The sequence below is a fragment of the Nilaparvata lugens genome, chromosome 7 (genome assembly GCF_014356525.2).
Source record: "Nilaparvata lugens isolate BPH chromosome 7, ASM1435652v1, whole genome shotgun sequence".
In the NCBI taxonomy this organism is placed as follows: domain Eukaryota; kingdom Metazoa; phylum Arthropoda; class Insecta; order Hemiptera; family Delphacidae; genus Nilaparvata; species Nilaparvata lugens.
In genome coordinates this window covers 5,362,584-5,385,527 of record NC_052510.1, presented here as the reverse complement: position 1 = coordinate 5,385,527, position 22,944 = coordinate 5,362,584, and the positions used below count along the sequence as shown (strand labels likewise).

The 22,944-nt window shown below is 32.9% G+C and overlaps 2 protein-coding genes across 2 annotated transcripts in view; one reads left to right on the top strand and one right to left on the bottom strand.

Annotated features, from left to right (window-relative positions):
- LOC111056636 (pre-rRNA-processing protein TSR1 homolog) overlaps window positions 1-22,944 on the bottom strand; it is a 432,307-nt gene that overhangs the window by 70,775 nt on the left and 338,588 nt on the right. The window lies entirely within an intron of this gene.
- Window positions 413-18,569, top strand: LOC111056634 (SET and MYND domain-containing protein 4). Its single transcript, XM_039433502.1, is given in 11 exon segments — window positions 413-1,022; window positions 2,019-2,163; window positions 2,375-2,550; window positions 4,739-4,973; window positions 6,106-6,322; window positions 7,893-8,061; window positions 9,809-9,993; window positions 9,995-10,023; window positions 11,854-12,022; window positions 14,948-15,115; window positions 18,256-18,569. Coding segments are annotated over 11 exon segments (2,046 nt in total). The 5' UTR covers window positions 413-679; the 3' UTR covers window positions 18,466-18,569.

Below are 22,944 nucleotides of genomic sequence, written 5' to 3'. Positions count from 1 at the left end.
CAAATTTCTTGTGAGAGAAAAAATATAAAGTTCTAAAAAAGCCTAATTGGAAATATTTGATTTTGAAACAAAGACATGATTTGGGAATTTTTTTATCTGGATTTGTTCAGGATCATAGCCAATGATATTCAATAATTATATTTGGAATATATAGCTTCAATTCAATTTATTCTCTGTTACCATTTTTTACAATTCTTATAAAGTACTGCGGCTCAGAGGGAGCAGGATTATATAAAATATTCCTCTTTTGCGCTCTTCCACACACCGCTCTTTTTACCTCTCATTCTCCTCCGTTCCCTCATCTTACTCCTCTTTTGACCTCTCATTCTTCTCCATTTCCCCATCTTCTTCTTCTTTTACCTCTCATTCTCCTTCATTCCCTCATCATCTTCTTCCTCTTTCACCTCTCATTATCCTCCATTCCCTCATCTTACTCCTATTTTCACCTCTTATTCTTCTCCATTCCCTCATCTTTCTTCTGTTTTTACCTCTCATTCTCCTCCATTCCCTCCTTTTCCCTCTACTAAGAAGATGACTAGAAATAGAGCACCGACAGTTTTTCAGACTACCGCGTTGTAAAGCGGAGTTTTAAAAATAGCGCACAGTGTCCCACATGTTTGACTGCATGTAGTTCAATTTTCTCACATCCATTTTGTAATCTCGAATAATTTTGTGGAAAATGTTGAGTATTCTAGGCCAAGATGTGGGGTTCTTCAAAAATCTCCATTCTTTGCTGTGCAAACACTTTAGCGATGCTGATTTGGACGGATTTAGTGCACTGAAAACCGACTATGACCGTTTTGTTTATATTCACAATAAAATTCATTCCGACTCTGGTTTGGTTAATTCAAAGGAATACACGGAGATTCTGAAGTCAAGACGTGTAACTGATTGTAATAAGAGTCTGGAGATTGCTAAGCAACTGAAGCAGGATGGAAATAAGGCGTTTCAGGCAGACATGTTCAAAGAGTCTTTTCTGAAATACTCAAAAGCGATACTGAAATGTCCCCAAAATGATAAACGTGAGTACACTTCGTTCCAATATTCTAACAATTCACATTTTTATAAAGGTACCGCAAACCGCGTACTGTGTATTTGTAATTTCATTTGCAAACTAAATTTTTTACTCATTTAAATTTCACTATCCATGACGAACTGCAAGTAAATAATTTGTTTTGAACTATTTTGACGACACTAATCTAATTTTTGAATAATAGTTATTAAAAACAAGTTACTAAACACGTGAGTACTAGTTTTTAATAACTATTATTGAAAAATTAAACTGTAGAGTCGTCAATCATTCATCGTCAGTTATAATTTATTCTTGAGTATTATATAGTACTTGAGTAGGCTACTAGTTTTAAATATTATTATTATTCAAAAATTAGACTCAAAATAGTTTGTCATCAAAATAGTTTGAAACGAACTAAATTTTTCATTTAAACACAATAAAAGCTATCAAGTAAAGGTACCATTTTCATTCTACTACAGTATAAGTTTAAAAAAAACTTGAACATTTTATAAGAATAAAATAAAATTGATAATTGGAATGGGTGAGTTAATTGATAACTTTTTATTGTGTTTCAACAGTTTGCGTACCGGTAGCCCCAAAGAAGTTAATATTTGTTTTTTATTGCAATATGGTAATAAGTTGTTGAGACTCACATGTATATGATTCTAAATTTTGAATACCCTATTTTGAATACCCTGAACTATAACCATGATGAATCAAGCTAAATATAGATACTACCGTACTTCAGAATTATTGGAGAAATTATTTTATATAGCAATTATTCAAACTGACAGTTATTTATTATAGTTTTCAAGTATTTCAATATTTTTTCTTGTACAATATATTCCACAAGAGATAGGCCTACTACGGTACAGCCTATTATTTACTTTGAATAGTTACCTGTTACTACATGGTAACTTAATATCTATCAACAGGTTTATGTGTATCTGTAAAAAAGATCTACAAATGTTCTGTATTTCTCTTGATTTATGTTAATAAATTACAGAGAATAAAGAAGAATTGGCAGTGCTGTATGCCAATCGTTCAGCTGCCTTATATCACCTTGGAGAGTATCAGAATGCCATGCTCGATATTGAAAGCGCATTGAAATACAATTATCCGAAAGAGTTGCAGTACAAAGTGCATGACAGGTAGGTGAACAAGCTTTTCTATTGAATCATACTGTATCTGATATTATTTTAAACAACCACCACCACCACCTACTCCTCCTCCTTCTCCTCCACCACCACCTACTCCTCCTCCTCCTCGTGGGCTTGTGACTTGGTTCTAAAAGTGGAATTTACCATACATTATTTAATTTTCTCAATATTATTGTCAATGAACTGAAGATGTTGTTTGAAGGAAGGCAAGATGTCTGCTGGCTGAGAAACGTAACCGTTTGGCTGTGGAGGCGTTTCGACGAACTCTGACCGCCCTGGATGACGCAAAACTCCCCTTGGAGCGCAAGCAAAAATGGCAGAAGGATGTCCAGATCATGCTGGCTATGCTCGCCAAGAACGCCCAACTCATCAAAGATGGTACCTCATTTTTATGAATATATTACTGACAGAAACAGAATTATGTATTTTATTAAATATAAAATAAGTAATCTAATTTTCCTGGATTTTGATGTTTTTACCGTGAGACAACTATATGTCAAAGTCTTAATAAAATACTTGGTGGAAAATAAAAATATCTTCCCAAAGCTGATCAAGAACACTTATCATTTCAGACCGGGTGTAACAGAGAAATATCAAATTTATTCTACAAGATTTTCATTGATCAGAGGGCAGCTAATTTATACAAGCAGTAAACTGATCAATGAAATACCTTTTGATTTGGATTTCAAAATTGGTAAAAAGAGCGTGAAAGAATGTATTAAGAGAGAATATTTTTTACATTAAATATAGCGATTTAATATAATTTCATTTCCTTTATTTTTATTTCATAGTGTTTTCTCTGCACAATATTTGTTGATTTTTCTACTGTTCTAAAGATTCTACTGTAATTATTTTAGTTTAAATTTGAACCTAAGTTTTCTGCATTATTTCGAGATCTTATATTTTTATTTTACTGTTTTGCAACTCTCACCAGCGGGCCAAGAGTTTCTTTTTGCTGGTGATGCCTAGATTTTATATTTTATTTTATTCAAGTATAAAAGTATGAATAATTATGTTTATTTATATTTTTAATGATATGTCATATTATAAAGAGTTTGTAATATGTCTTGAATATTCTAAATTGGCAATAGAATGAATTGAAAAAAGAAAAATATAAGTACCTCTATATAATAACCAAACACACAGGAAAAATGTTTAATGAATTGAATGAAAATTGCATTTTGATCAATTGGAATTTGGACTATTTATATTTATACAAAAATTAAAAAACAAATTCAATAACCTTGAAAACAAAGTATTCGATGGTTAAGTGGTAGACAGTACTAGCTTACTCCACCTTAGGGTGTGATCACATGCACTGAATGGAGTATAATATGTGCAAGTGTACGTCAGATCATGCGCATGAGCCGAAAAACAGATTCTGGAAAGAGCCATTGAAACACGTTGGACGTTGTGACTTGCATGTAGCGGTAGCTGCTCACACTGAACGCAACCAGCCGGTGCAAGCGTTTAGTGTGACTGGTGTTCCTTATTGTTTCCATATTTTATTTCTCAACTGCATGCTTGGTTAAGCATTAATAACATCACGCATTCAATTGATGTGATCACATCCTAAAAAAGAGTATTTTCATTTTATTCCAATATGGTTGTTGAAAACATTATACGGTATCCTCATCTAAAAATGACGACTCACACCATATAATTTTATGGAAAAAATAAATAAATCAAATCAAATTGGTTTTCATTATCATGATTTCAGGTTACAAATATTCAGATTATACAACAACGTTACATCTTCTGCAACCAAACAATCATAAATAAAACTTACAGTTGAACTAAAAAATTAATCATTATAACTAATAGTTGCTATTATATCGTAGCTCCAGAAAATACAACATTATATTTTAAAGAACTTCATGAAAACTCTCCACAAAGGCAAAGCCTGTGTGGAAGAGGATCTTGGCGATGATTGGCTAACGTCGGACTGTCCCCATACTTGCATCTATCACATTCTTGGGTGAACCAGGTATTAAATATCAGAGAAAATTTGAAGTTTAAAGGATTTTAAGTATAAAAGATGTAAACATTTAGAGTTATATTTGGACTATCATTACACGACATTTGCTTTATTTATACAACGAATGAATTGTCACTTCTATATTTGTCCTCCCAATCTCCTTTAACCAGTCATTAACATTTTTTTATAAATATATTTGGATTTACCTTCGGTATTACGTAGATTTTCAGGCAGATTTCTATACAGAGTGTGTGCTATATAATAAGTATTAGTAGTGGAATGAGTTTTGACTAGCCTTGGAACTTGGATTCCTATTAAATAGAAAACGTAATTTCAAATACTAACATATTGGGACAATGTTGCATAATATTCCAAGGTAGGCTACTGTACTTCATAAGATTAAATCTATGTGAAAAAAAATATTCTAGTATCACACTCGACTAATTTTTTCTCATAATTTAATTGTCTTAAACTATATTGGACATACCGCTTCAACACTAGCTTTATTTTCTTTTCATTTCTCTTTCTTTCTAAATATTGTTATGACAATAAACGTACTGTATTTCTTATTTGAACCCTCGTTTCCAGAACCACTGAAACCCGAAGAAAAAGTCGCAGACTGTCCCAAACTGTCGAAAAAGCCAAGCAAATCTCATCCAGCCGTTATTGACTCAATCCAGTTTAGTAAATCGGAGATTGGCGGACGATTTGCCGAAGCCCAACAAGATATCAAGGCTGGCGATATAATTGCTATTGAAAAACCGTTCTGTGCCGTCCTCCTAGAGGAGTTCACTGTTTCGCATTGTTTCAACTGTTTGAAGCGGTAAGTTAAATAAAAAACAATAAATATATATCATAGATTCTACAATATCATAGATCCCAATATCATAGATTCTACATCTATTTGCCATGAAATAACACATGAACCAGCCTCAAGAAAATTTTAAAGTTACCATTACAAAGCTGTTGAAAGAAAAGGCTCAGGTATTATTCTATTGAATAGGTAATTTTTGAATTGAAAAATAGAACGTTTTTAACTGAAATATAAATTTCAATACATTTTTATTACATTGTAATAAGTGTACCTATTTATCATATTATTTTATATAATAACTATTTGTCATACTATGTTATGACTCTCTGATGTTATGTTCATCTGATTTTTCTAAATATTCTGTGATATTGTTATTCGAATGTATTTATGCAATTAGCTTACCTTATTTCATGTTTTTGTATTTTTATTGTAATGTATTTGATTGACGATGCTTATTGCTTTTTGTAGCAAATATAAATTCTTGATTCTTGAAACTAAAAAAACTATGAGTGAAAATTTAAATTTAAAGAAGGAGAAATTACAAATAAAATAAAAATTCACAAATTTGTTCCTTTGTTTGACGTTTTTTAAACTTTTTATGAGCGCTCAAATTGTTTAAAATTTGGCTTTGAACTCGATTAATGAAATTTTTAAATTTTGAGCGCTCATAAAAAGTTCAAAAACGACAAAGTAACAAATCTATAAATTTAATTGTGAATTTCTCCTTCTTCCCAACTTGGATTTCCAAATTCTTAACTTCCCAAATTCTCAACTTCCATCGTTAAATTTAAATCTTGACTGATAGTTTTTCAGTTATTGACGTTCTCCAAAAATATTGAAAAATCGATATATCTCGAAAATTAAGGTCGATATAAGAAAATTTTACTGGACACTTTTTGTTGCAAATTTCATGAAAAAACTATGGTTTTCGGTGGTTACACCTTTTTCGTGAGACAATCCGTAAGTTATATATTTGTTGTAAAATGGACAAATGAATAAATTTCTGTATACAGGTGGAATTTTCACCTAGCTGTTTACCCTGTTGTCAATATTTGCCGTAGCAGAAGTCTTCGGGGTGAATTACAGCATTTAATTTGGATTTTCGTTCAGTAATAATTGTTAAATTTCCGTTTCTTTCTAGCTTGGAGCTTCTGCACCCTTGCCCCACCTGCAGTGCTGTATCATTTTGCAGCGATAGTTGTAAAAATATTGCAATGGACTCGCACCACAAAATAGAATGTTCAATTCTACCTTCCCTGTGGTCATCTGGCATGTCCATAACTTGTTTAATGGCTCTGCGAATGATTTCGCAGAAGAGTCTCAAGTATTTCAACCAGATCAAGTCTGATTTGAACAAGGTATGCATGTATATTATTAGTAATTACTTGCTGTTTGGTATATAATAGGCTATTAATACTCGTACACTGTAAAAAATTCAAATTCAAATTTTATTTATTCACTCACAATATTTACAATCAGAATCAATAAAAAAACAAAAACACTAGTATGTTTTATTAGAAAGAAATTTGTGAATTGGAATAAAAAATAATACTTGCTAGAAGTATACATACAATACTCCAAGTTTGCATGTAGGATAAATATCACTTATTAGTGCCGGTTTCAGAAAATTGGCTTTCCGAAACGGGGCTTAGTCGCAGTCATTGTCATAGTCACGTTTGAATTAAATTTCAAAAAAACTAGAAAATTAAACACGAAATAAAATAAAGAGAAAATAGTCTCAAAAGTTTCAGCTATTTTGAATTATTTAGAAATGTCTAATTTCGTCAAGGAAAAACGTTTCTAATTATAGAAATGAGAAAATCAAAACTGCGACCTCGCCCCGTTTTGGAAAGCTCATTTTCTGACTCCAGCTGTTTAAAGTCTAGGACTTAGCTAAATCCCGAGCTCGGAAACCGGCCCTTAAATTAATTTTCATGGATGAATGGAGAATGAGTAAGACTAGCAACCATTCACTCTCACATTCACACACCTTGCACACTTTCCAATAACAGCTCATCTTCCTAATGCTTATTGCAAGCCATCAAAATTACATTTGAACTACGAAATTACATTGAATAACAATATTCTAAATGGTCAGGCGTGAGACCTCTGAGCCATCTAAGAGTTCTTTTTTAAAGGTGATGGTTTCTTGATCCATTCCGAGCTGCGATGTATCAACACACTTTTTCTATGTATTTAAATACGACATGCAGTCAAATATTTAAGTAAATAATCAAAAACTTTTACTTACTTACTATTTTTTTTAACAAGTTGATTCCGAATCCTCTTGATCTCAAAAGTGATGTTATTAAAAAACGTAGGGCCAAGAAATACAAATGATTTCTGGAAACAAGTGGTATACGATTTGGGAAGTCTCAGTAAATTATCTGTCACTCTCCTAGTTTGTTAACTAATGTGCAATATCTTTGAATCAGTAATTCAGTAAATCTTTAATCTCAGAAAATACAGTTATTAATACAATTACTGAGAATTTATTCAGGTGGTATTGGAAAATACATCTGAGGCTACTCTAGTCTACTCTAGTCTAGCCTATTCTAGTCTTCCATGTGTGCTTTTTATTGTGTACTTATTATTTTTCTACTTATTAAGACCTGACGTTATTCATCTGTATATTATAAAGTGTACTGCGTTGAATAAAAATATTATCTTATCTTATCTTATCTTCTCTAGGCTACTGGATTCCATATAAACGAGGGAATAGAGAGAAATATTATTACTCTGACTTGAGAGTTTATAATTAACAGAATTGAAGGCTGGAAAATACATCTAGAATTGAGTTCAAACTCTGTCTAACTTTTAATAGTTTCTGTTGTCATTTCTAATTTATTAAATTGTTCGACCTTTATTAGTAAGAACTATAAATTCTTGTAAAAAAATCTAGCCATGATTTTTCAATTCTAATTTCAGTTGGATGGAAATGAAGATCTCAGCAAATCGTTCAGTAGTGACGACTATAGAAGCGTCTACAATTTGGAAAGAAACTTGGATCAGCGTTCAGCTGAGGATTTACTTCAACGTGCCCACATGGCTGTATTCTTATTCAGAACTCTGAAATCTACGCAGTATTTCAATGAAGGTAATGAAGATGATTATCATCCTAATAATTGCAATACAACGTATTTAGAAATATAGCATCACTATTATTCTCAATTTATAACAATAAGAAGAGTAGAACACAACACAAGATAAATTAAACAGTTAACTGGTTTTTTTATTCATGAAAAATAAAACGGATAAGTATTGATGATGTATAAATAATATACAGAGTGTCCCAAAAGTAAAGTGCCAAACTTCGGGAATATGAATTTTCTTATCCAAGCACAAGAAAATCATAATTTGATGTTAATACAGACTGGTAGGCTTCCTTGCTATTTAGCCTACAACAAATTGATGTTTTGCTGCCTAGTAGCACACATTCCATTGTAGGCCTATCTCTGTTATATGCTTTGTCCGATTCTCATTTTTTTGGTGTTGAATGTAAAAAAATTTCCTAAAAGAATTGTTCTTGGTAAATTTCTCTATCTATCACCGTTTCCCCGCAATTTTGGATTGAAAGTTTAAAATGGCCGCCATTTTGAATTTTCGAATTAGACAAAGTTGAATATTTTTTTACAGTTTATCTCTCTTATTTGAACATACCTACCGATTTTTATAACGATCGGTTGGATAACTTCGAAGATAAAAATTATTTTGGAAAAAATACAAAATGGCTAATATATCATAAACGAAGCTTTTTAGGAAAAAAATTATTCCACATTTTCTCTTTGTTTTGACTCATAGAACCTATTCCCAAACTTTGGCACTTCACTTTTGGGACATTCTGTATACATATCATAGATTATTGTGTCAGATTTATTTATTGTATTGTTTTTAATTTTGAAGGCTCAGTTCAAAGAAGAAAAGTCGAAAGATATAAAGATTCAGTATTATTTGAAAATTTTGTACGGTATTTAATTGTCAGGATGTACCGTATTTGTGAAGTAAAAAATGGGGTTACATGATGTCTCCATAAATAAATAAATTTGTATGCCCATGAAAATGATGAATCAATCTACCATACAATTATATCATTTTCTTCAAATAATTCTAATTCATCTCTTACAATATAGTACGGTAACAGGAATGTTGTCAATCTTTTCCATTTAAGGCGATTGGCGATAAATAAGCTTCTCTTGTCCCCACTAAGCTATTGTCCCTTCACTACACCCCCAACATCAATACAATAGACCAGGAATTCTGTTTGGCTTGAAAATGTGCAATACCAGCACGAAACGAACGTCGCCATATCAAAGAATATGAGTGTCTTTTTCACTTTGAAGTTTTATGAAATACGATAGTAATAATAAACTTCTACCTACTTTATTATTACTACTGTACTTATACCTGCAAGTTCAATCATTATTGTCTGCTAAAGATATTCAGTCACTAAATCAAGTTTATTAGAATAATGAATCAAATTGAAAATAAATAAATACCGTACTAACAGGTTTTGGCTCAGCTTGCTGTCCACTCATTATTCATATTATTCATGCTATCATTTTGATAATGTTCTTATTGTATAAATGAATAAAAATTGAAATAAAATTATTAAAATATTAGGCCTACGGTATAAGATTATTTGTACCTCTAATGTATAATATTATTGTTCAAAATCTATGTTTTCTATTTATAACAAATATTCTATTTGAATTGATTTTCTAATAGATATAATACTTGCAAATTAAACTGCAAATTCATACCTACCATTTATTTTCTGTTATCTATCAGTTTTTATTTTTTATTTTAGGTAAAGACGAAATTCCCTCACTACCAAATGGCAATAGTATGACTGCCTCAAAAATCCTTGTCCAATGACGAGGGTTACATAGGAAGTCTTATTCTGCGCAATCTACAGTTTTTACAGTTCAACGCTCACGAGGTGTCAGAACTGCATTTCGTCAAAAACGACCCCGACCAATCGAAAAGTGTGTTTGTGGGTGGAGCTATCTACCCCACCCTATCGCTGTTCAAACCACTCGTGTAATCCTGGTTTTGTGAGGTGGGATTTATATTTATTTATAATACTAATTTCCGTTTTTTAAAATACTAATTAAAACTAGTAGTTCTGTGAACAGTAGACCTCGCGCTCAGTGAGTTACATTGACCTGTTGTAATGTTTTTTCAAAAATTAATAAATTAATTTATCAATTAAAAATGTCTAGAAAAAATCCTAAATAAATATAGAGCTTTCTGTCCTATATCGTACCGTGACGTGTCGTCCCGGAATGTGAGTGTGAGCGCTGTTATCAGGTCTGGCTGCAACTGTCTACAATGTTGATGGAAAGATATAATTTTCAAGATGTTCGATGTTTTTGAACGGGTAGTATTATAGTCAACTGTCTACTAACGTTAATGGAAAGATACATTTTCAAGATGTTTTTGAACGGGTAGTATTATAGTACACTAGACAGCTGATTTATGATGAATAATTCCATAGTCTGATTTTTACGGTAATATTGGCGTATGAAGGAGGCTCCTTTTTCCTTTTATATTATCCTTGAAATGCAAAATTTCCAAAAACCTTGTATATACGTCGACGCGCAATTTTAAAAAGGAACATACCTGTCAAATTTAATGAAAATCTATTACCGCGTTTCGCCGTAAATGCGCAACATAAAAACATATAAACATTTAAACATTAAGACAAATTAATGCCAAACCGACTTGAATCTTAGACCTCACTTCGCTCGGTCAAATAACAGGAAACACATGACAGTGTATAATTTCCAGTAAATAATGTAAGTCTCTAAGTGTTTTTAATCTAACTGTGTCATGTGTTTCCTGTTTAAATTAGTATTATAAAACTGTAAAGTGTTATCTATTTATTTATTTTATTTTTATTGAATTTAAATTTTACTCTTGATTTTGATTGCTATTGGTTTGCTTTATTGAATTTGTGCTATTATATTATTTTCCTTGTTATATTACTCTTATATTTATTATTGTCTTGCTATTTTGTATTCTTTCATAATATCGTACTAGAGTTAAAAATTTGTGAAACCGTTGGAAATCAAATACAAAAAAAAATTTCAATTTTATTTATTCAGTAATGAATTCATCACATAATAAACATAATTAAAAATGTAAAAATAAAAAAGTAATATTTATATTGGAATAAATAAATAAGTATATAGATGAATATCACCTAGTGCTTGGACGATAAAGGTAGGCGCACACAGATCGTCATCATTGGACGGACGGCACGCATCGGACGATTAGATTTGATGCATTGTTTTCAATTGGAGTGAGCATACCTATCCGCATCGTATAGTTATGCGCACTCCAATTGAAAACAATGCATCAAATCTAATCGTCCGATGCGTGCCGTCCGTCCAATGACGATCTGTGTGCGCCTACCTTAAGGAGTCGCTCTTGGATGTTCTGTTCCTTTCGATTAATTGTTCCACATAATGTGTTGGATCGAGTCTATGCATCTTGATGTAAGCATCTTCGTCAGCTTCCCTAGTTCTTAATAGAGCTTATTATTTGTTTCAACATATCAATATATCTCCCATTTCTATTTTCATTTTCTTTTGGAGGAGACGATAAGTCGTCGGTCTCGACCACCTAAAAAGTAGTCGTCATCTCTCATCATCATCATCATCCCTCTCACTCATTACCCACACACAAGCCTAAGCTAATGTGGGCATCACCCTCTATCATTATTATAATTAATCTCATTTCAATCTTCTTAAAACTCATTTCCATTATCATACAACTCATTTTAATTTTCATAAATCTCACTTCCATTTTCTTAAAACTTATTTTCATTTGCAAAAAGCTAATTTTCATTTTCATAGAGCTAATTTCCTCAATTTTGTCTCCTCAGATACTTCAAAGGAACAACAGTGATCTGTCAGGCGATCCGCACGACGTACGCAGGGGAAATGGTGGCCGAGAACTACGGTCCAATGTTCACGCTCACCGCCAAACAGGAGCGGCAAAAAACGCTGACCACGCAATACTGGTTCGACTGCCGATGCATTGCCTGCGAGGAGGTAAACCAGCTGATTCAAACCAGTTTAAGCTTTAAAGCTGGATTCACAAGCAGCATCCAGTGACAGTGAAAAAATAATTCCCATAAGTTCAAATATCAATTCAGTTTAAACTTTATAGTTGGATTCACACACAAGTGAAAATATAATCCGCATACGTTCAAATGGTATTATTCATACTCAATCGGCCGGGCAAACTGAACATTTACAAAACGCTGATCTGACCAATAATCACCTATGGCTATTTTGGTAGAAGGGGCATTTTATAGTGTTGACGAGTTCTTTGATGATGGAACCTTACAATAATATAAGAAATTACTCATACTATATATGATTGATGTAGTAGCCTACTGTATGGCATGTATGTTTTGATTTTATTTTTGACGATACACTGTTTGATACAATTAACTTTTTGTACAACAATGTGTAAATAAAGAATTTGATTTGATGAAGTGGAGGATGATCTCCGAAAGATGGGGATAAGAGCATGGAGACAAAAGGCATGTGACCGTGATGTGTAGAGGGCTCTTCAATTGAGCGAGAGGCTAAACAATGCAAAGCAATGTTGCCGGTACGTAACGGTGACGGTCGGTGCCGGACGGCGCCTGACGGTGACGGCATAGTGGGTTCCCTGCTTTAAGCTCACATCGAGCTGTAAAGCCAGAAGAAGAAGAAGAAGAAGAAGAAGAAGAAGAAGAAGAAGAAGAAAAAGAAGAAGAAGAAAAAGAAGAAGAAGGCCAAAAATTGGATTGAAACCTGTTAGTTCAACAATTTCATACTTTCAAGAGCGAATATCTCGAAAACTGTTGTAAATATCACAAAACTTCACTAAACAAAAATTGTAGAGAATCTATCAAGTTTCATTTTTTGAATAGTAATTCATGTCGGTTGAACGCATTTTTTTTTCAAGATGTAAGTAAACAATTGAAAAATGCAACTTTTAAATCACCCTCATCCCTTTAGCACAAAGTGTAGGAAAGGAGACTTTTGATGTGTTCACCCCTAAATGGCCTCAACGAAGCTGCAAAGTCAAAAATTGTGTTCAAAACATTCCCTCCAAATCCAACAATTGGTCTATTGTTGCAGAACTGAAAATTTCACACTCAACACTAAAATTCACACAAGTTTCCTTGCTGTTATGAAAATTGATCACCTGACGCTAGTATTCACGCGCATCACAAGTCTACTATTCAAACAAAGATCTGAGCCAGCTGGTGACAGGATAATAACGCTGGAGACACACGAGGTCTTCTATATCTTCATAGTGAATGATTTCATAGAATCAACAGTTTGCAATTGAATAATCACGCATTTTCTCGAATTTCGAGCTTATTTTCAATTTTAGGTGAAAATGTTACTGAAAATTAATTGTAGAGATTTTCATTCTCAATCTTTTCCAATTAATGTTTTTTTGTTTAAATTGTATCTGAAGACTTACAATTGGGAATTTGAATAGATGAGTCGGAGCTCCTAAATTTTTTACAGATATGAGACTTGTGGCAGTTGATAGAGCTCATCAATGACTATTTTAGGTATAAATTTGATCAAAATCGTTGGAGCCGTTTTAGAGAAAATCGCGAAAAACCCTGTTTTAACAACATTTTTGCCATTCTAGCCACCATCTTGAATTGCATTTGATCGAAATTGTTCGTGTTGGATCCTTATATTGTAAGGACCTTCAGTTCCAAATTTCAATCATTCCGTTAATTGGGAGATGAGATATCGTGTACACATACACACACACACACACACTCACACAAACACACACACTGACATATAACCAAAAACCACTTTTTTGGACTCAGGGACCTTGAAACGTATAGAAATTTAGAAATTGGGGTACCTTAATATTTTTCGGAAAGCAATACTTTCTTTACCTATGTTAATATCACAAAACTTCACTGAATAAAAATTGTAGAGAATCTATCAAGTAGATAGATAGATATTGTAGAGAATCTATTTTTGAATAGTAATAATTCATGTCGGTTGAACGCATTTTTTCCAAGATGTAAGTAAAAAATTGAAAATTGCAACTTTTAAATCACCCTAATCCCTCTTAAGCACAAAGGGTAGGAATGGGGACTTTTGATATGTTCACCCTCTATATGGTCCCAACGAAGCTGCAAAGTCAAAAATTGTGTTCAAAATATTCCTTCCAAATTCCAACAATTGGTCTATTGGTCAAAACTGAAGATTTCACACTCAACACTAAATCTGCTGCAAAAGTCGTGTGGAAATGAGTGAAAGTGTAAAAGTATAGGCTACATCAAATTGAAGAGAATTTGATGTTCTATAAGCTCATAATCAGCACGGATTTTTCCATCGATTTTTAAAATACGTAGAAGAGCAGAAATGGCAAAAAATGGAGGCAAACGTGTTTTTTCAAAAATATTACACCTTCAAGAGCGGATAACTTGGAAACTAAAAGATATAGAAAAATTTTTGATCAATATTATACAATAATCGTAGGAAATTATGTAAGCTTCAATTTTTTATGGGATAATCATTCCGCAAGATGCATAGTTTTCTATTTATATGTGAGAAATCAAAAAAATGTACCTATTGAAACACCCTCATTCTCTTTAGCACAAGGTGTAGGGGTGGGGACTTTTGATATGTTCACCTCCTCACTACCCTAAACAGAACTACGGGGTCAAACATTTTCTTCCATACCTTTTTACGAACATTCATTGCCTGGACTAATAAAACTTTGGTTTTCTATGTCAAATAATTTTGACAACATTCAACACTCAGAAAATATTATGCTATGTTAAATAAAAATACTAAGAAATTATCAAATACATCTCTATTATTCTTAGTATTTTCATTCAATATGAATAATTACCAACTACAATATCAACTTCTCAACTACAAAAAAGTTATGCTATGTGTTGAATAGATGAATAAATATTGTATGGTATGTTGTAGGACTGGCCACTATTTGAGGAGATGGACGAGACTCGCATGCGATTTAAGTGTCTGACTGACGGATGTCGCAACGTGTTGAATGTGCCAGTCGACACCATGAAGTTCATGGCGCACTGCCCCGTCTGCAACGAGCACACCAACTTGTTCAAGGGCCTCAAATCGTTGCAGGTAACTCAAGTCATTTCAAAATAATTTGATTATATAAGGTTAGTTTTATTCGTTGTTGATTATCCATCTTGTTTTCACTAATATTATTACTATTGTATTTTTATGTAGTTTTAAAGTGAGAAAACACTCACATTCTTTGGTGTGGCGAGGACTGTTATGTGCTCTCAAGCAATGAGAATGTGCAACACCAGCACGAAACGGTCCTCGCCAAACCAAAGAATGTGAGTGTTTTTCACTTTAAAGCTATTGTTGTTCTTCTTCTTCCTCTACTCCTCTTACTACTCGTTTTCAATCTTTATCAGCATCAGCTACTCCTCCTCCAGTATTTTCTTCTTCTTCGCCTATCTTCATTTTCAGCTCCTTCTTCCTTTTCTTCTCCATTCCTCTTCTTCTGCTGCTGTTCCTCCTTCATCTTTTTTTTATCTTTGTTTGCTTCTACTTTATCATCATTTTCTTCTTCTTCTGTTGTCTTCTACTTTTGCTGCTGCTTCGTCTTCTTCTCATCCTACTCCTCCTCTTTTCAAATCTTCTCCAACCAATCCTCTTCCAACACTTCCTGTCTTCATCTTCTTCTCCTCCTTCACCTCATCCTAACTTATTTCTACTCCTGTCTCCATCCATCCTCTTCCAACACTTCCTGTCTTCATCTTCTTCTCCTCTTCCACCTCCTCCTGACTTATTTCTACTCCTGTCTCCATCCATCCTCTTCTTCGAATCAAAATAATTGGATGATTTGATTGTTGTTCTTCTTCTTCTGCCTTCTTTATTCTTCTCCTGTCTTCATCTATCTTCTTCTTCTTCATATGAAAATAATAAGATGGTTTGATTATTGTTGTTTTTATTCTCCTGTCTTCTTCGTCTCCTTCTTCTTTTCCTCCCTGCTATTCTGCTTCTCCTTCATTGTTCTCTTCTACTTCTCCTTTTTCTTCCATCAATATAACCATCATCATAATTTTCTTTTCCCGACTTCTGAATCTTCTCATTCACCAGTCCCTTTTTCTTCTTTTCATTTTCATCTCCTATTCATCCTCAAAATAATTTTGATTAATTATAAAATTTGGATTAATTATTTTTGAAATAATTTTTTTAATTATTGTGTATGCTCTCTTTTAGAGACATTTTGAATATAAAATTATATCTATGGCGTTTGACTAGTTTTCAATTTGATTTTGCTTACTTTGACGCTGATGTTTTACTATTTAAACGTTTTTGGCAAAATGGTACTGTCTCTTTATACCAACGTTTAGAAACCAAAATTATATATTTTTATGTTATAGCCATGGTTGATGTTGTTTTCCAAGACGAAACACTTTATAATAGCTTAGTTGTAGTTTAGACACTGTGTTTCCTCGTAAATATAAAAAAAACACTTTTTATGAGAAATGAGGAATGCATTTCACTCCTATACTTACTTACTCCTAGGCGCTATACAAGCCGATGTAACCCTTGGCCTCCTTTACAAAGTCTCTCAATACAATTCGATCCTCGGCCTACATCTTCAATACGCATCCCTAGGATCCGCAAATCACTTTCTACGTCATCAGTCTGCCCTTTCCATGTCTGTTGAAAATATTTTACTCCTATAAGGATGAGAAATGAGTAAAGCATTTCATCAAAAATGGAGTGTTTTTTACTTTCCTTGCCCTATTACCATAGGTTGCTTTCCGAAAAAAATTAAGGTACCCCAATTTCTAAATTTCTATACGTTTCAAGGTCCCCTGAGTCCAAAAAAGTGGTTTCTGGGTATTGGTGTGTATGTGTGTGTGTATGTGCGTCTGTGTACACGATATCTCATCTCCCAATTAACGGAATGACTTGAAATTTGGAACGTAGGGTCCTTGAACAATTTCGATTAAATGCGATTCAAGATGGCGGCTAAAATGTCGAAAATGTTGTCAAAAACAGGGTTTTTCGCGATTTTCTCGAAAACGGCTCCAACGATTTCGATTAAAGTTATACCTGAAATAGTCATCGATAAGCTCTATCAACTGCCTTCTTCTTCTTCTTCTTCGATGGCGCTACAGCCCAAATCGAGCCCTGGCCTCCTCAATTCTGCGCCTCCATTCGTCACGATCTCTTGCCTTCCTTCTCCAGTTCCTGATGCGAAGGAGTTCTGCTGCATCCTTGGAAATACCATCCGCCCATCTCAGTCTTGGCTTCCCCACCGGTCTCTTGCCTCCTGGCTGTCCCATATATATTTTCCTGGGGGCGCGAGTGTCAGGCATCCGCTCCACATGCCCTGCCCATCTTAAACGTTTCAGTCTGACATATATGGACAGGGGTGGCTCCTTATAGAGTGCAGCTAATTCGTTGTTATTTCTTATTCGCCAGACACCCTCATCACACACAGGTCCATATATTCTACGCAGCATTTTCCTTTCCCAGCGGTCTAAATTGCCTGCTGCCTTTGATGTTAATGTCCAAACTTCGCTTCCATACGTGACCACTGTACGTATTATGGACTTATATAATCTAGCCTTTATATTTCTATGGACGCTTCTAGACTTGAATATCTGCAGCATCGAGAAGAATGTTTTGTTCCCCGTATTGAGCCGCTTCTGTATTTCTTTCATCTCATCAACTGCCACAAGTCCCATATCTGTAAAAATTTCAAGAGCTCCGCCCCATCTATGCAAAGTATGATTTTAGATTCTCAATTATCAGGCTTCAGATACAATTCAAACGAAAAAATTTGAGTGAAAAATATTAAGCATGAGAATCTCTACAATTAATGTTCAGTAACATTTTCATCTAAAATTGAAAATAAGCTCGAAATTCGAGAAAATGTGATTATCCAATTGCAAACAGCAACTGTTTATTCTATTAAATGATTCACTATGAAGAGATAGCAGACCTCGTGTGTCTCCAGCGTTATTGCCCTGTCACCAGCTGGCTCAAATCTTTGAATAGTAGGCTTGAGATGCGCGGGAACACTAGCGTCAGGTGATCAATTTTCATAACGGCAAGGAAAGTTGTGTGAGTGCGCCACACCAGATTTTTCATATTTACGTGAAAACAAAGTGTCTAGACTAAACAAAGTTATATCACAGATCTAACTGTCTAGTTTTCTATGGTTATAGATATGGTGTTTTACTTCTGAAATTATGATTCTAAATTACATTTTTTCTCACTTTTCGCAGGACACAGACGCGGTATTCAGAGTAGCACGCACAGTGATGCTAGCCGGAGACACTGCTAGGGCGTTGGCCAAGTTTGTTGAGCTACTGCGCATGCTCGAGACAACACTCACCCCGCCATTCAGGGACTTCCATCTCTGTCAGCAGGCCAGTCGTACCTGTATGCTGGCCAATGGCAACTGTCTAAACATCAATACAACCAATCACAATTAGGGTTTTTGGATTGAATGTCAGTATTAAAATGAGTCCTATTCAATGTATCTTCCATTCACTAAATATACTGATAGAATGTATCTTCATTCAATGCATCCATTGAATGTATGTTTCATTGTATCTTCCCATTCAATGTATCTTCCATTCACTAATATACTGTTAATTCACTGACGTTTATACACTAAACATCAATGGTTCATCGTATATAGTGAGAAATCTGTGGTTTTTGACAATTTCTTAGTATTTTTATTTAATATGAATAATTACCATAATATCAACTTATCAACTACACAAAAAGTATATAGTGAGGTCCACGTTATAATGGCAGTGAAGATAGGAAAAAATGTTGCAGATCCTCTGTCTTGTCAATGCCTTCTATTGACGGTAGCTGATACAGGTTTATTGATGTAATATTAACTGTTCATTCTCGTTTAGAATAATCAATTATATTTTATTAAGCAATAAGTTATATTTTTCAATAATTTCATAATACATTTCTATTATTAAGATGAAATATTTTGTTAATGATTTTTTGAATTTTGTTGACTAATGATTAATTCTACATTGTTAAAAGATCTGGCAACAGAGCAAAGCGAGAAAGAGATAGCGCTATCCGCTTTGTTGAATGATAGACAAGGATAGCAATACCATTGCTAATCAAACACTGCCATTATAACGTGGACCTCACTATAGCAACAATACTGTCTAAACATCAACTCAACACCTGATAATAATTTTGAATAATGACAGCCACAATTGACTATAATTTAGTTATTAAATTATGTAGAAGACATAAATAATTTATTTATTTATTAATATGGCTTTTATCGCAGAGAGATCCTTTTGGATGTTCTGACTTGTCGTATTATAGCCATTGTCATTTCCTATCAACACTCAAGTTCATCGGTTATGTATTGGGTTTTTCCATAGCCACCTCTAATACAGGTGGCTTTGGTTTTTATGTCTTATAGAAAACATAAATAAGAAGAAGAAGACGAATAAAAGCCTAATTGCTGCTATTACACATGGACACCACTGGTGTCTAGCCTGGTTTCCTACTAGAATACAAGCCACAACAATAATTAAAGTTTCAGATCAAATATCGAGTACCAGACCAGGATTAAAAGAAGTCACATCAAATAAATTGTGACTGACTTGCTATTCAACGAATAAAATATTGTGCACGACGGTCTCTTTAAAATCAAAACAAATTGGCAATATGAACAGCAATGTTTAACATTTAAGAACAAAATTACAAATAATTGTCTAAATCGAATAAGAGCTAAGTGGACCACTTAGATCTTACAAGTATAAAATGTTTAGTTCAAGTAAATTTATTATTTTATTCTGTTGTCAAACCAATAGAACGTTTGCTCTATTGGAATATTATGTTCAATAGATAAACTAAGGCCCGGTTGCACAAAATCCGGTTAAATTTTAACCATTATTAATTTCACAAGAACCAGAGATGGCCTTTTTGATGGAGACGGCTTCTCTGATTGGTTCTCGTGGAATTAATCACGATTAAAATTTGACCGGCTATGCGCAACCAGCATTTATTAGAATTTTTAATCTCTAGTACGAGTATTACCACTGTACTTTTTTAAAATGGAAACAACTGCTTTCTTAAATTAAAACAAAAGAAATTAATGGAGTATTGTAATAGTTAGCAAGCAAGAGAATTATAAGGTGAGAAATACAACTATTCCATCTTAAAAACCATTTTCATTCAAAATAACAATTGAAATAACTATCAATATAAAGGTACAGTTAATAAATTTCAATATCTGTGATTAAATATCAGGATTTTGTAGCATAGTAGGTAATATGAGGCATGAACATGATGCTTGATTAAAAAAAATAAGTTAGTGATGATGAAAAACACATCAGTGACAGATGAATGAAATAAATATTTTTAAAATATCAACAAAATTGAAGATAAAACTTTCCATGAAATATAGAAGATTAACAAATCCATTCACACATACATTACAGATTTGAAGACGATAATCAAATGATTTATGATACTCTCATGCACATGCACACAAACACACTCTCACACAATAAAAAAGTTTCAAGAAACTTGAAATTAAAATAATAATAAAAATTGGCAATATCAACAGCAATGGAGAACATTTACGGACAAAATTACAAATTATTGTCCAAAATCTAATAATAAAAATTGCTTCAATAAGAGGCTTGTCATAGATTCATTTATAAAAATTGGTTTAAAATTATTGTTACATGTTAATTGACAAAAATTTGAAAGAAATTGCATCTAGATTCACAAAAGCTCTATTTTTGAGCTGTATAATTGTACTACATGTTGATGTTACATTGAAATCTATTTTTCAGTTTCAAAATATTTCAAATATTATATACAGCAACCTGGTCAACTAATATTTTTCTATCATTGAAAATTCATAATGAAATACTTCAATACTCATTCCCAAAATTGAAAATTGATCTAGGAATTTAAACAAAAATACTTTTGAAAAATTTAATAAATCTATACTTTAGACTTTCAAAATTTAGGGAAATGTAAGTAAGATTAATGGAGAAAACGTTAGTCTATAACGTATACCTTGAAATCAAGCAATAATTTAAAACAGAATTAAAACGGTATACCTTGAAAGAAAACATTAATCTAAAAAGTGAATCCCATGATAGATTAGTGTTCTTTTGATTAATAACGATAATGGAATATTATTGAATGAAAAAGACTAAGAAATTGTCAAAAACCACTGATTTGGTCAGTGATTTTTTGACCATGACGCTAAAATCCGCCATCTTGTTAGGAAGCGCCGCATTGTAATAGTATTGATGGTAGGTTCGGATCACTTTAATGATCCGGATCAATAGATCTCATTCACTGCCACGAGCCAATCAGAAGACCAGGATTGGAACTTCCCAAGGTAACGTGACGTGTTTAGTATTGGCGTCATGTAAAAAGCATTGGTTAGATAGGCGATTGATTACAAGTTTCCATTCTGTACCTATTCTGTGACAATATCTTTACTATCGAAATCTCTTCATGAAATAGTATAAATGTTGTATGGCTCTCATGGTAAACATCCTACATTGGATGAAATACTCGAATTTAGATAATACAACCATAAAGTAGGTTGATAAGATTCTAAACATTCAACGATTTTCATGGACAGAAACATTGTATAAAATAATAAAATCTAAGTTTTTTCAATACAACCAGTTAGTTAAAGTACTTGGGTAATTTATTGAACAGTTATTTTCAATAGAGAGTTTCACATCAACCAATTAGCATTCGTTACATTCATTCAACTAATGCTGACAGTGTAAAGTGAATCTTCCTATAGCTAACTTACACACAACACACACGCACACATTTAAACACGTTTATAACGTTTCAAATAACTTGGCAGTGTACAGGAGAAAAGGGCAACAATAATATGGAAAATAGTGTAACGTATAAATATTTCTGCAACATGTAATTGATAAATTTAAGTAAGCCAAGTTTTTTATTATTTATTATTATTATTAATTATTTACTCATCACATTGTGTAGAAATACTTAACATGAGGAAAGGCACAACAGGCTCATGCCCAAAACTGTCCCATTTCCAATTTATATTATACTGTTCAAATCAAAATGGTTATGTCACTTTCACTTTTCAAAATACAATTTTTTTTGAGAAATTCGTTCTTGAAAATTTCAATTTTTCTGTTTTTCAGTCGAAATGATCTATAGTGAGGTGCACGTTATTATGGCAGTGTTTAATTAGCAATTGTATTGCTATCCTAGTCTATTATCCAACAAAAAGAATAGCGCTATCCCTTTCTCGCTTTGCTCTGTTGCCAGATTGTTTTTCAACAATGTAGAAATATAATTAATATTCAATCTTGGTTATGAAAATTCATTATGAAATCATTGAAAAATATTATTTCTTGCTTGATAAAATATAATTGATTATTCAATTTGTGGATTCAAGTGAAATTGTTAATATTTTTTGTGATTGTAAAGGAAGATTTTTGTTTGGATTTGTATTTTAAAATTAATTAATCTGATAAATTCAAAATTATTGTGGTATTTTTGGACTCAAAATAGAGTGCGAATCAAGTTATCATTTTCATTGCCTCTAGACTGTGTATTCCAAATTAAGGTTTGGAACAGTTTTGGGCGAATGCCTGTTGCTTTTACCTGCATTGCGTCTATTGTCTATGAATAAATGAAAACGAGAATGAACAGTTAATATTACATCAATAAACCGGTATCAGTTACCCTCCATAGAAGGAATTGACAAGACAGAGGATCGGCAACGTTGTTCTCCTATCTTTCTCCATGCCATTATAACGTGGACCTCACTATAGTAAAAAACTGGACCCACATAAAAGTTACGGTAGTCATTGTTACAAAAAAATCATATTTGAACAGTTCAATATCAGATTTATTCTATTATAAACTTCATGAAATTCACTGCAAACTGACAGCATGCTTCACAA